The 11,921-nt window shown below is 37.7% G+C and overlaps 2 protein-coding genes and 1 long non-coding RNA gene across 5 annotated transcripts in view; 1 reads left to right on the plus strand and 2 right to left on the minus strand.

The window, feature by feature from the left end:
* Window positions 1–1,654, minus strand: part of LOC112148419 — a 4,125-nt gene extending 2,471 nt beyond the window's left edge. The window contains exon 1 of the long non-coding RNA XR_002919615.1: window positions 1,616–1,654. This is a non-coding gene — a long non-coding RNA (uncharacterized LOC112148419). The remainder of the gene's footprint in view (window positions 1–1,615) is intronic.
* LOC112148418 (bri3 binding protein) lies at window positions 872–4,871 on the plus strand. Its single transcript, XM_024275524.2, has 3 exons — window positions 872–1,266; window positions 2,109–2,211; window positions 2,310–4,871. Exons 1-3 carry the CDS (start codon window positions 1,090–1,092, stop codon window positions 2,729–2,731), a joined length of 702 nt encoding a protein of 233 aa, XP_024131292.1. The 5' UTR covers window positions 872–1,089; the 3' UTR covers window positions 2,732–4,871.
* A 418-nt stretch (window positions 4,872–5,289) lies between these two features.
* On the minus strand, window positions 5,290–11,921 carry wdr31 (WD repeat domain 31). Of its 3 annotated transcripts, none has more exons than XM_024275521.2 (10): window positions 11,623–11,921; window positions 11,048–11,121; window positions 9,212–9,344; window positions 8,887–8,961; window positions 8,630–8,774; window positions 8,174–8,274; window positions 8,003–8,070; window positions 7,627–7,768; window positions 6,810–6,972; window positions 5,290–6,738 (listed from the first exon to the last, which is right to left on the minus strand). In XM_024275521.2, the coding sequence occupies exons 2-10, from the start codon at window positions 11,092–11,094 to the stop codon at window positions 6,536–6,538; spliced, it is 1,077 nt and encodes a 358-aa protein (XP_024131289.1). In that variant the 5' UTR covers window positions 11,095–11,121; window positions 11,623–11,921; the 3' UTR covers window positions 5,290–6,535. The 3 variants fall into 3 exon arrangements, with proteins under 3 accessions (XP_024131289.1, XP_024131290.1, XP_036069424.1); XM_024275522.2 differs by lacking the exon at window positions 11,623–11,921 and adding an exon at window positions 11,197–11,588; XM_036213531.1 differs by lacking the exon at window positions 11,623–11,921 and having other exon boundaries at window positions 11,048–11,588.

The following is an 11,921-nucleotide window of genomic DNA, read 5'->3' on the forward strand; positions in this document are numbered from 1 at the left end:
CATGATAAGCCTAAAAAAATCTGACCACATTTTTTTTATGTTCTTTAAAATTGTATATATATATATAAATTATATTTAAGCTAAATTTTACATATAATCAATTTTATCTTAAAAATATAAAGTGCAATTGCTCCACACTGTGGCTTATTTAAAAGAAACAGACAAGAAATATAAAAAATATACAGGGATTTGGGATTTTTTTAATACAGACTGCTCTTAATAAATTTCACCATTTAGTTTTCTATTAAAGATTTTGTTTTCCTACTGTTTGTTGCACAAATTAAAGCATGTAACAGTCACATTTTCAGGGTTGGTATCAACAAACTATATTTAACTTAAGTTATACATTTGTGCTTACGTGATGAGTCCTACATACGCATCAACAAAAAGCCCGGCATGCAGGAAAAATGTTTCTGGTTCTGACAAAACACTTCAAATAAACTGTGGCAGCAACAACTGGGGTTCATTTTTAAATGTTCGAATTACTTACAAGATGTCAAAACATTTTTCACCAGCAGATGGCACTAGCGAGTCATTGGCAAGCCTGATCTGTTTTATATAAATTCAGAGTTCAACAGATACGTTTAAAGAACGTAGGACATTTTCATGAATGGTAAAATAATTATTTTTAAAATCAATTTCGTCACGGCTTACAGATAATATGTTAAAATTAAAGTAAAAATTTTTGTATTGCATGTTAAAAAAAATTATAGACGTTTTTTATGCTGGGATATACTCAAGGTTTTTACCTCCTATTATTCCTCTTAACTAGGTTTCTTTTGTCCTACATAATAAAAAAAGGGGCGTTAAATCGGAGACAAAAACAAGTTTTCGACTGTTATATTTTCCCTTGTATCACATGTTTTTATGCTTCCTCTGACACCAACCCGCAGTGCTGTCTCAATCTAGCAGGGTTGTAAGATTTACAGAATGCCCCTGAAGGCGTCCTCCGCCATCACCACTACCCTGTGTCCGTCAGCTTTTTTAGCAAGGTTCCGCTTCAGACAACAAACTTCCTCGGTTTCCTTTTTATTCATTTGCAACATTTTGAACCACATTTGTCCTTGAAATCGTTAGGCTGTCGCTGCCATGAAGGGAATGCGGTTTTTAGTCCTTTTTGCAGTCCTGTCCGCGTTTTTGCTGTGCTCAGCTGAAGCGGGAAGGAGCAGGACCAGCACCCAGAACAGCTTCCGAAGGGTAGCCAACGGGATTTATCAGACCTTGAGCAGCGTGTTCGGAGAGGACAACATTAGAGGCTTGCACAAGGTGAATGCCGAGAAAAGGGAGGTGCAGACGGTTATTTAGGCTGTAATTTGTCGGTTATGAAGTGGGGAACGGGAATGAATCGCTTTTGGGCCCGACCAACACTACAATGGATGCCATTTTGAAACCCACCCATATTGTTATCACATAAACTTATCAGTTATTTAAACCTTATTAATTATGCTTTTAGAATATTATACCTTTTACCAACGCATTTTTAACCCTTAATATTTATAAAACATCGGTTATGCGTGTACTTAATGAACGTAGAGTAAAACGTGATCACAGAAAGTGATAAAAAGCATTAAAATTATGGAAAAAAAGATGACAGACACCCGTGAGGAAGTCCTACGTTTGCTTCATCGTCTCATTGGTTTCAGCGGGACTTCCGGCATTTTGAAAATTGACATTTCCTGTGTTTATCCTTCAAAATAAGAGACGGAAACGATAATAAAAGTAGAACTGAAAATGTCACAATAAACGCTCAATGTTTTACTTAAGAAAATAGAAGTTCTTCTGTATTTATGTGACATTTGTTCTCTGTATTTGACCCCATCTCCTGGAGGAGCTGTGAGCCACATATAGGAATCATTTGGTGGTTTAACCCTCCAACTTTTAGAGTTTGGTATGACTTGACCGTGGTTTTAAACTCACAATCTTCCATTCTCAGGGTGGACACTCTACCAATAGGCCACTGAGTTAGTTGGTGATGATGAGCCACCTTCATATTTCCTTTTCAGTTCAGTTTGTTTTATTATATTTCGTAAATTGTGTTATTTTCAATGTACACATCATTTTCATCATGTTTGGAGCAAATGTAAACTTTTATTCCTCTCTCTGTTCAGTTTTTCTCCAAAGCAACTGAGCGTTTTGTCCATGGAGTGGACTCCTTTCTGGAAACCATCTGGAAAATCTGGTCTGATTTGCTGGATGTAATGGGAATTGATTGTAAGCCTTCAAATCTACATTTTTGAGTCGCACAAATTGAAAGAGAAAGTGGTTGAGTCATGCCTTGAAATACTTTTAATATCCTGTTTTTTCTTTAGCATCAAACCTCAGCCATTACTTCAGCGTCACGTCTCTCACCAACTTCCCAGCGCGTGCCCTTCTCCTGGTCGCAGCTGTTCTTGTGGCCTACTGGTTCCTCTCCATGTTCCTGGGAGGCTTCTTTTACCTTCTGCACGCCGTCTTTGGCCGCTTCTTCTGGCTGGCGCGTGTCACGCTCTTCGCCCTCTCCTGCCTCTACATCCTACAGAAGTTTGAGGGTGATCCCGAGCGCGCGGTGCTGCCGCTGTGCTTCATCATGGCCGTGTACTTCATGACGGGACCGGTGGGGGCGTACTGGCGCCGAGGAGGCGGGGCCGGCTCCCTGGAGGAGAAAATCGATCACCTGGATACTCAGGTTAGGCTGCTGAACATCAGGCTGAGCCGTGTTATGGACAGCCTGGAGCGCAGCGGCGAGCAGTGAAGCCGCTCAGAGGAGTTTTGGTGGGAGGCTTGGGGACAAACCAGATGTGTTTGTTACTACATTACCGTTTCTTACGCACATCCCCAGAAACACAACTACTGTAAATGTACAAGTCTGTCAGTAAAGGAGAAAGTGTTTGAAATACTTCTGAGAGTTTTGATCAAAAGAAAAGTAAAAAAATCTCTAAGAAATGACGTAAATTAAAACTGTTTTTTTTTTTTGCATTTTCTTTGTTCCAATGTTTCTTTTCCCATCTCTTATAGGGTATTAGAGAATTCTGTGAAGCTACCCAATTTCCTTTTTTCAACCTCTATTAACATCCTGTATTTTATTTAAAGTATAAATGCCCAAAATACCTTTTTTTTTACTGCCAAAAAAGACCTTTAAATTGTTGGACATGTGAACATTGTTACATTTATTTATTCAGTTGTCATCTTAAATTGGGAAACTTGTTGATGTAGTGACTTTATCATGGAGTCATCCTTCCACCGCGATGAGAATTTGACATCAGGACCTCTTTTTCTCCTGTAAATGTGTGTGTGTGTGTCTCAAGTTGTAAAATTAAAAAAGCACTGTACATTAATGTGTCACCACAAAAATACAGCCAGCAATATCTCAGGGAGTCAACCAACACATACGATGAGAGGAAATTGGATCATTTAAGAAGAAAAGAAACATCTCTTGGTCTCAGAGTTGCTCCTTAGTTCAGCTGTTGCTTAGAAACGTGTATTTTTATTTTTTATAGTATTGTTTCAAGTGTTGTTAAGAGTATTTTAAAAGAGAAACGCCCTTTACCCTCTGAGGTGCAACTGAAACATTTCAAATGGAAATCATTCCTAGGTTTTCTTCATTCCTCAGATTGTGTTGGAGGGAAATGAAAGTGTGTGTGTTAGTATTCTTCTATGAATTCAATTTGTGAACTATTTGTTCTTTTTTATGACTTTAATTTAATTCCTGCCTATTTTGCTCATTCCAGTGCATTTATTTCTTAAACTTTTGATCATATTATATCAATCTTTTTACACCTGTAATGCATTTATATGTTTATGGCACATTTTCCCATAGAGATTATTTCTTATTTTGTCTCAAGATTATGTCAGTTATGTTGCTTAAGGTCACATGACTCACGTGTTTTATGGTTCTCCTCTTTGGGAGCTCCAAGGCGAGACTTCCTGTTCCTTAATCAGTTGTTTTTGCACCCACCCAGGTGTTATACCTGTCCTGTGTGATTTTAAATTGTGATGCATGCTGCCTTTGTTGCTACACTGAACATGATGTTGTTGACCGCTTCAGTGGAGAGTCCAAATCGGATTTTTTCTGTCAGATTATACAGAACCTGATTGTACTTTTGAAGAGTTTTTGTAGGACTTCTTTTGTGATCCTAACATGTTTAATATGGTGGGATTGATCTGGATTCAAACCCTTCCACCCGTGTGTCCGTTTCTTATCACAGAGAGGCAGCTCAGTAGATTGTGGTGTCTTGTGATGTTCCCACAGGTCAGCCTGTGGACAAATGATCGGCTAAAGTTGAGAAAGCATGCTTAACTAAAGATATTTGATGCGGAAAAATACTGTCAGTAAAAGATGTTTAGTGGATTTTGAGGTTAGAAGTCCAATCTTGTTGTTTCTGTGTTTTAGCTGGTTTGGAATTCAGAACACTGAAAACTGCATAAAGAAATTTGACATTTTTTTGTAAAAATTCTCGTATTTTTCAAAACACTCAAAGTTCAGATTAAACACTTCATCGCTGGGTTTAGATCTTACACCATGAAAGATATTTGATGTTTAAGGTCTGATGAATTAAATGCCATCATGTGATTTTACCGTACTGTATTTTTTGTTTTTTCTCCAGTTTGTCTTATTTTTGTGTTTCATTTTTCTTACTCGAGGCATTGATGTGAAACTATGACTCTTGTGGGCACAAAAGCTTTCCGTTTCATTTCCAGTGATATTTTGATATATTTTTTTAACTTTGGCGTTTCTTTACAAAAAGCAATGTGTGAAAAAGCCAAACTGCTCTGCTGTCAGTTGAAGTGTCTTAAAATGTAAACCTTTAATGTGTCTTTTTGTTTAGTTTTGTGTGTGTGTTGACAGAGTGAAAATGAGGTCCAGATTTGAATAAACAGTGCAGTACTATGTACCTTAATGTCCTCTTGGTTTTCCTTCTTTTTAAGAAAAAATAAAGTACAACTTAAGCTAATAAGAAAAATTAAAAAGTGCATATTTTTGAGAAAAGCTTGTATAATTTTAGATCTTAGCATATTTTTGACAGTAGGTGGCAGTAGTGAGTTTTAGGAGATTTTTGAAGCTTTAAAAAAATAAGTATGTGAAACATTAGGCTACTGATGCTCAGAATAAATATTTTGCTGACACAAAGTGCAATAGTACAATGAATATTGCTAGATTACATATTTTTTAGCAAGTAACAAACATACAAGTCATCTCAGTGGGCAACATTTTTATTAAACTCCTAAAAATGTTTATGGATTTTATCTATTGGCAGTAGAGATAGAATATTCTTTTCTAAGCACCGTCATTAACGTTCACACACATCGTGGTGGAATTCCTCTTGCCAGTTTTATGCAGGAAATGACAAAAATACAAATAAACTATGACACATCAACATGGGAGCTACATTTACATCATTTAGTTTATAAAAAATAAGATGAACTCATATTCTGGTTTTAAAATTGAAAGGGTCAAAGTCAGCAGAGCAAAAGATTTAACTCTTCCTTAAAAAAATAAGCAAAAAAAGGAAATGTTTTCCTACTGATGCTCATTTAAACATAGCAAACTAAAAACATCCATCTGACAGAATATTATCTTGTATTTTCAGTGGGTTTACAACCAAATAGTTTGCAGTTGTACTAAAAATGTAAAAGAAAAGGTAGTTATAGGTAATTTCTGATTCTGTGTTGTAGGTAAATCCTGATAAAAAGCTTAATTACTTCTTCTATAGTGTTTGCACGTTTTCTACTCTCAAATATAAATATGCAGACCTTAAAAATAGTAAATAAAGTAATTTAGTTGGTTATTTTGTAACAAAAAATAACAAAAAAGCATGAATTAAATATTTCAAAAGGATTCGGACTTGTTCATTTTTATATTACTTTCAGGGTTTCGTCAGTCCATTTTACGAGAGTTCTGTTGTGGTTTTAAGAGACAAACTTGTTTAAGAATCACCAAATTTAGGTGGTTAAGATCAGTCAGCCCCACCAGGTACTAAGAACTAGAAACACTAATCGCAATAATAACAATATTGGCAAAATGCGAGTCTGAATGTGACAAGCTGCTGGAGCTAAGACTGCATATGCATTCAGGTTAAGAACCTGGAGAAATCTGTTCAGTCTCTTCAGTACCAGTGAGTCCTTTGCACAGGATCCTCCCAGCAGCCTTTAAAGAGCTGGTTTTAAATCTATTTTTTAATACCTGGTTTGTCATTAGATGATAGCCAGGGTAAACTGGTACAAATCCGTCTTCTATTTCAATACTTTTTAAAAGAAATCCTAAAATATTCTGCTGTGATACCAAAGAAGTTCAGTCCGAAGTTGTCGGTTTGTGGCCCTGTGTTGATCAAAAACTTACCCTAAAAAGGAGCGCCATCAGGAGGGTTCAATCCAGATCCTTTTAGAGATTGATCCAGAAAAACCTCTCCGGTGTTTAACTCCTCTAAAGTCTTCATGACAAACAGAAAAGTTTGAAACTTTGAGTGGGAAAAGGTGCCTCCTCCAACCGGATCTTCTCAACACGGAAGCTTTTCCTGAAGCCAAAAGAATGTTCTACATGAATATTAAAAACAAGTTATCAAAAACGAGCCACAACTCTGATGTCCAGGCCCGCCGAGCCGCCTGAGCCGGGACCAGCAGCCTGGCTCTGAGGAGATCCTTCTTCCAGCTGGATGTGGTGAAGCCCCGAGTTGAAGCTGGCACACAAAATGTTGTTGGGATCGCTGGGAGCCAGAGCAACCAGTGGACCGGCACCATCCAGGGCCAGTGTTCCAAGACAAGCTGAAATGAGAAGATGAGTTAGAAAAATACTCAGTTTTATAAAAAAAAAAACACTTGATCTTTATCTTTACCTGCTGTGTTCTGATCCCAGATTTTGACGGAGCTGTCATGAGAGGAGGTCGCCACTCTGGCTGTGCCACCACAACAAACAGGCAGGAACACACAGCAGGCTGTGGTCTGGAGGTGACCTCTGTACTCCACTACTTTACAGCCAGGCTGCCGCAGGTCCCACAGCTGACAACAGAGACATTGCACACATACGTCAAATTTCTCACCACTTTCTGTATAAGTGTGGGAAGAACAGTTATGGCTAAAACCTACATGAAGTTTAAAGACCCACTCCAATGAAATTGTGTTTTTTCTCATAATGGAGGACAAATATATAAGAAATTAAGCCTAAATTTGCATTTTAACTCAGGGTCAATCGTGAGCAGATAAAAAATGCTGTTTGATAAAGTTCCCTGTTTTGTGACGGGCCGGTCAAAGACTGCTCCGCTACATTCCGATGCATCCACTTGCAGACAAATAGATCTGTGTACGTCTTTGTTTTCCTCGTTCGAGCTGGGATCTGGCTCCAAACTGTACGGTTCACTATTTTTGTTGCACCGCTAATGTTAGCTTGGGATTGTGAGGAGATGTAAGCTAGCAGGAGAGAGTGTAAACAAAGGGATCACGGGAAATGAGCTGGGGCTTACTTCCATGCCAACAGTCCCATCCAAAACTTATAGGTGAGTTTCTGATGAACTAGTGCCAGATTTTTAACATTTTGCCTAAAAACAACATAATCATAATTAAAAGACCACTGGGAACGCTTTGAAAATAGACCAAAGGATGACTGGAGTGGGACTCTAACCCTGTGAAGCCCCACAGAGCCTCTCGTGGTCTCACCGTGGCTTCACACCCCTGGCCTCCAAAGCCGTTGCTGCTGGAAATCAGGTGGTTACCATTCGGAGAGACGTCACAGTGGGTCTGGATGTATTGCTTGGCTGGAAAAGTGTGGGTCACCTGCCACGTACGGCTGTCCCAGACTCTGCACAGGGAAACAAGTGTGAAACATTGCACCTGTACCATGGAGATTCAATACACCCTGCATTATTTACTTTAATACAAAACTCTAAATGTGGGTCATTTTTACACGCATGTATCAAGATTTGCAGATCTGCATTTAGAGGGAAACAGTCTGAAAATGTCCCGTCTGCCTAAAATATAGTCTCAATGCTTTAACTAAACACAGGATCCTGTCGTTTTCTGACAATGTTGGTACCTTATCATTTTATCCTCAGACGTCTGCACGACAGAGGAGCTAGCCGGAACCCAGCATACATGAGTCACCTGGACAAAGACAGTTAAGTGAAAGACATCTACAGGAAATAAAGATTAAAAAAAAAAACTTTTTTATAGTCTAACATGCTTTGACTGTTTGTATTTTTCTTACCAGGTTTCTAGAAATATTGTGTCTCTGTTCACATTTTGCTGTTTCTATATCCCACAGGCACATCCAGTTATCTCGAGAGCCAGTGCACAGCTTTGTCCCATCTGTAAACAGATCATAGACACTAAGAAACAGGACCAACAAGTGGGCTACATGGAAAGTAAAAAGTAAAGTGGGAGTCAAGATAATCTGACATAATAATCAGTCAGAAACATGTCAGAAAGTACGCTTTCAAGTGCATAGAAATCTGCAGAAGGTCAGTCTTTGGAATTAATCTTAATAATATTGGGAGTGAGCTGCTGTTCCTGTAGAGTCAGATGCAATCCAGCATCATAGGAATTGTGAAACAAGTGAAAAGTTTGGCCAAAATGTCCAGTGATTGAATAAAATAACAGATTTCAGTTAAGTGGATCACACTAAAGAATACCAGCGGTGGGTGGTGTCTCCCTGTGCGTGTACCTGGGCTGACAGCTATCCCATTAACCACCAACTCGTGCCCACAGAACTCTTGAATGGGCTCATCTCCCTGGTTTAGGTCCCACATCAGAACGGTCTTGTCCCGTGAGGCACTAAAGATCCACGTACTACCTGGATAACAAAGCACCTGAAGGAAACGCAGAGGAAGAGTTCAGACCTTCATTTGTTGCATGTCTGAGCAACAGCTCGGACTAGTGCCGGCCTTTTATCAGTTTGTTCACGCACAGCATTAACGTTACCTTGGTGACCTCCCGGTTGTGGCCCTGGAAGGACTGACACATTCGGCCTTGTTTCCAGTCGTACACTACCACGGCCTAAAGAGGGGAACACACAAACTTACAACCAAAATCTCCAACATGTTTATCAAACCAATGAATAGAAACTACATCATATTTTCATATGAATATCCTAAAACACTCTTTTAATGTCATCAATTTAAAGAAATGTGTGTTTTCTTGGATTAGCTAATGACTGTTACTTATTCTTAAATCACTAAACAGATCAATAAACATTCTTCAAAGGTAAATGATTAAGAACGTGGTTGAATTTTAGATTGAAACTCACCTGGTCGGTCCCACCAGAGACACATAAATCCGGGCTGAGGTTAGTCACAGTATTGATGGATCCATGATGGGCGGGCTCGTACTGCAACACCTGACTGTCACAGGAGTTTTCAGCCTTCTCTCCCTGAGATGCTCTGCTCACAACACCAGCAGCAGACAAGACATTCCCAACACAGTGTTAGCATTGTATTTGAAAACTCTTTAAGAAAAACCCTGCTTTATTCCAAAAAATCTGTTTTTTGTTTTTTTCAATCCTCGTTTTATTATTAGTCACAATCCACATGTATTTGACTCATCCTCCTCAATCCTGGCAGGGATACCCAGTTCTGAGCTGAGAAACTGCAATGAATTGTCAGAATGCATTTGAATATACATTTAGATAAACTGAAATGCTGAGAAACTGTTTTTTCTAGATCTCCTTGAATAAGTTCTCTCTGATGGAATCAAGCAGACCTCATTCAGTTTCAGAAAGCAGTATTACAATACTATGTGTATATTGTATTACTCTAGAACTACCGTCCAACCTTAACTATGGTATTGAGGTATTGAGAAACACTTACAAAACCTCTTTAGAGCCACGATGGAAATGACAGAAACAAATAATTCCTAAAGTCGGATATTATGAACACAACAGTATTTCATTCTACAGATCAAAATTACTAAAGGTTAAATATATTATCAAATAAAATACAATGCATATAATTTATAAAGATATTTTTCCATAGAATATACAAAAACTGTTTAACGGAAAGAGAAGGAGAATGTTTACAAAAAAACCTTCTGTAAGAACAACAAAAAGTATGATCATTTCTGTCTGTGGGGAGCTTGTAGAATAATAATATTAATATTGAGGAAAAAATGCTACATACTTAAAAATCATACAGAACTGTATAAATTAGAAAATAAGAAGTCGTATGTGACAGTGTGCAGACAATCGTAATGTTTTAGGTACCTTCCTGCTTTATTTTTCCAATTCTTTTGTGTTTATGTGAAAAATAATAATACATGTTAAAATGTACATATAAAATACTGTAAGATTGAGGGTGAATTAATATATTTTTTCTTCTACTCACTTCTTTTTTGAGCACTTTATCACTTTTTGTTTATCATGTTTATTCTGATATATAACCATTTTATTTTGTGTTTGGAAAAAAATGAAAATCAAATAAACACAGTTTCTTACTGTTTGAAAAACCAAAATTTCAAGTTAGATATCTATGAAGACTCATTTATCCAGGATGAAAGCATAACGGAAATGCTTTTTAAAGGCATCACCTGGACTTGTTGCTATTGAGGATATTTTACCATTTTTCCAAGTCTATTCCAGTGTTTTTCAACCAGTGTATCATGGGATTTTTTTTTTATTTTCACCTAATTGGTCAAAAAAATGTTTACCACTGTCAGGATCTAATTGTTTTATATGAAATAATAAGAATTGGGTATGGATTTATAAGATGTGGTCTTCATCCTACTCCTTTTTAAAAAAGAACAAATAAATAAAGGTTATCAGCTCTCTGTGTTTATCCGAACATGACCAGTGAGTAAGTAGAAATATGAAAGATCTTTTTTTTTTTTTAAACACATCGATAGAGATGGTTGTATATTGTTAATATTGACTGTGACGTTTCTTTTTATTTTTTTATTTTTCAGTTGTTGGTGTGCCTTGCGCTTTTTATTCGGGGGTAAAAATGTAAATTGGCTCATAAAAAGAGTTGAAACACTGGTCTAGATTACCTTTTATTTGGGTTTTTTGTGTATTTTAAGTAAGCTTTTTAACTTGCAGACTGTAGCTTTTTTTGGTAAAAAAAAAAAAAAAAAAAAAAAAAATTGAATTTACCTGTAAAGGTCAGACCTCTTTCGAAACTTGCTCTGTAGTTTGCCCATGTCGGGATACAGGAACCTGCAGCCACACTGTGTTTGGCACACAAACAGAAAACATCAAATGATTTACAAATAATAATCATCATCATTCCCGATTGCACTCACGATTTGAAATCATTTGAGATATTTCCACATAATGCAAAGTTACAATTTGTCTCATTTTAAGAGCTCAGTAAATTAAATTCCAGAGCATAATCACGTTAAGCACTGCCCTGCAGTAGGAAATCTCCTGTGTACTCGATATTCATTATATCATGCTCTCACTCAGATTAAACCACTACTACAGAGAAACCACTTTCTCACGCACTGCACAAAGCTCCGCCCTCATTATCCCTGCAAACTCTTCAAACTAGCAACAGGAAGGCGAGAGCTCAAATCCTATTAGCGCCGCGTCATTACCGTCACAAGGAATTAGTCATTCCAAAACACCTGTTATAAAGTGTTTGCACTCGTTATGCAACAAGTCCAGCTTTTTTACCGTTAATATGACGAATTGAAAGCATTATTATTTCAAAGAAACACGTATTTTACCTGTCTCTGGGAGGTGTGGTCGCGGTATGGAGCTGAGTTAGTAGATCCTGGCCATGCTAACTAATCTTTCCCGGTCATGCTAAGAGAGATCATCAGTGGCACTCAAGCGTGTTTTACACCATGTAAAAGTTAGGAAAGTCGCTGTTAAAACGGCAGTAAGACGTGTCGCGCGGAATGCCATCATAGTTTGACGTTCTAGCCGTGTTGGAAAGTGTACAAAAGTATCGTTCAACCAGAACAAACCCAGCCCCCTCTGCGTAGCGACCGTGAAGCGACGCTTTCTCGTATCTAGGAAAGAG

This window comes from Oryzias melastigma, linkage group LG9, assembly GCF_002922805.2.
Source record: "Oryzias melastigma strain HK-1 linkage group LG9, ASM292280v2, whole genome shotgun sequence".
Lineage (NCBI taxonomy): Eukaryota > Metazoa > Chordata > Actinopteri > Beloniformes > Adrianichthyidae > Oryzias > Oryzias melastigma.

Bases quoted from the DNA above. Each gene is read 5' to 3' on its own strand.
- LOC112148418 (XM_024275524.2), top strand. From the start codon at position 1,090: ATGAAGGGAATGCGGTTTTTAGTCCTTTTTGCAGTCCTGTCCGCGTTT. The intron at 1,267-2,108 runs GTGAATGCCGAG...CTCTCTGTTCAG, and splicing joins ACATTAGAGGCTTGCACAAG to TTTTTCTCCAAAGCAACTGA. The intron at 2,212-2,309 runs GTAAGCCTTCAA...TTTTTTCTTTAG, and splicing joins GGATGTAATGGGAATTGATT to CATCAAACCTCAGCCATTAC.
- wdr31 (XM_024275521.2), bottom strand. From the start codon at position 11,094: ATGGGCAAACTACAGAGCAAGTTTCGAAAGAGGTCTGACCTTTACAG. The intron at 8,962-9,211 runs GTGAGTTTCAAT...TCCCCTCTTTAG, and splicing joins TCTCTGGTGGGACCGACCAG to GCCGTGGTAGTGTACGACTG. The intron at 7,769-8,002 runs GTACCAACATTG...TTCCCTGTGCAG, and splicing joins TCTGAGGATAAAATGATAAG to AGTCTGGGACAGCCGTACGT.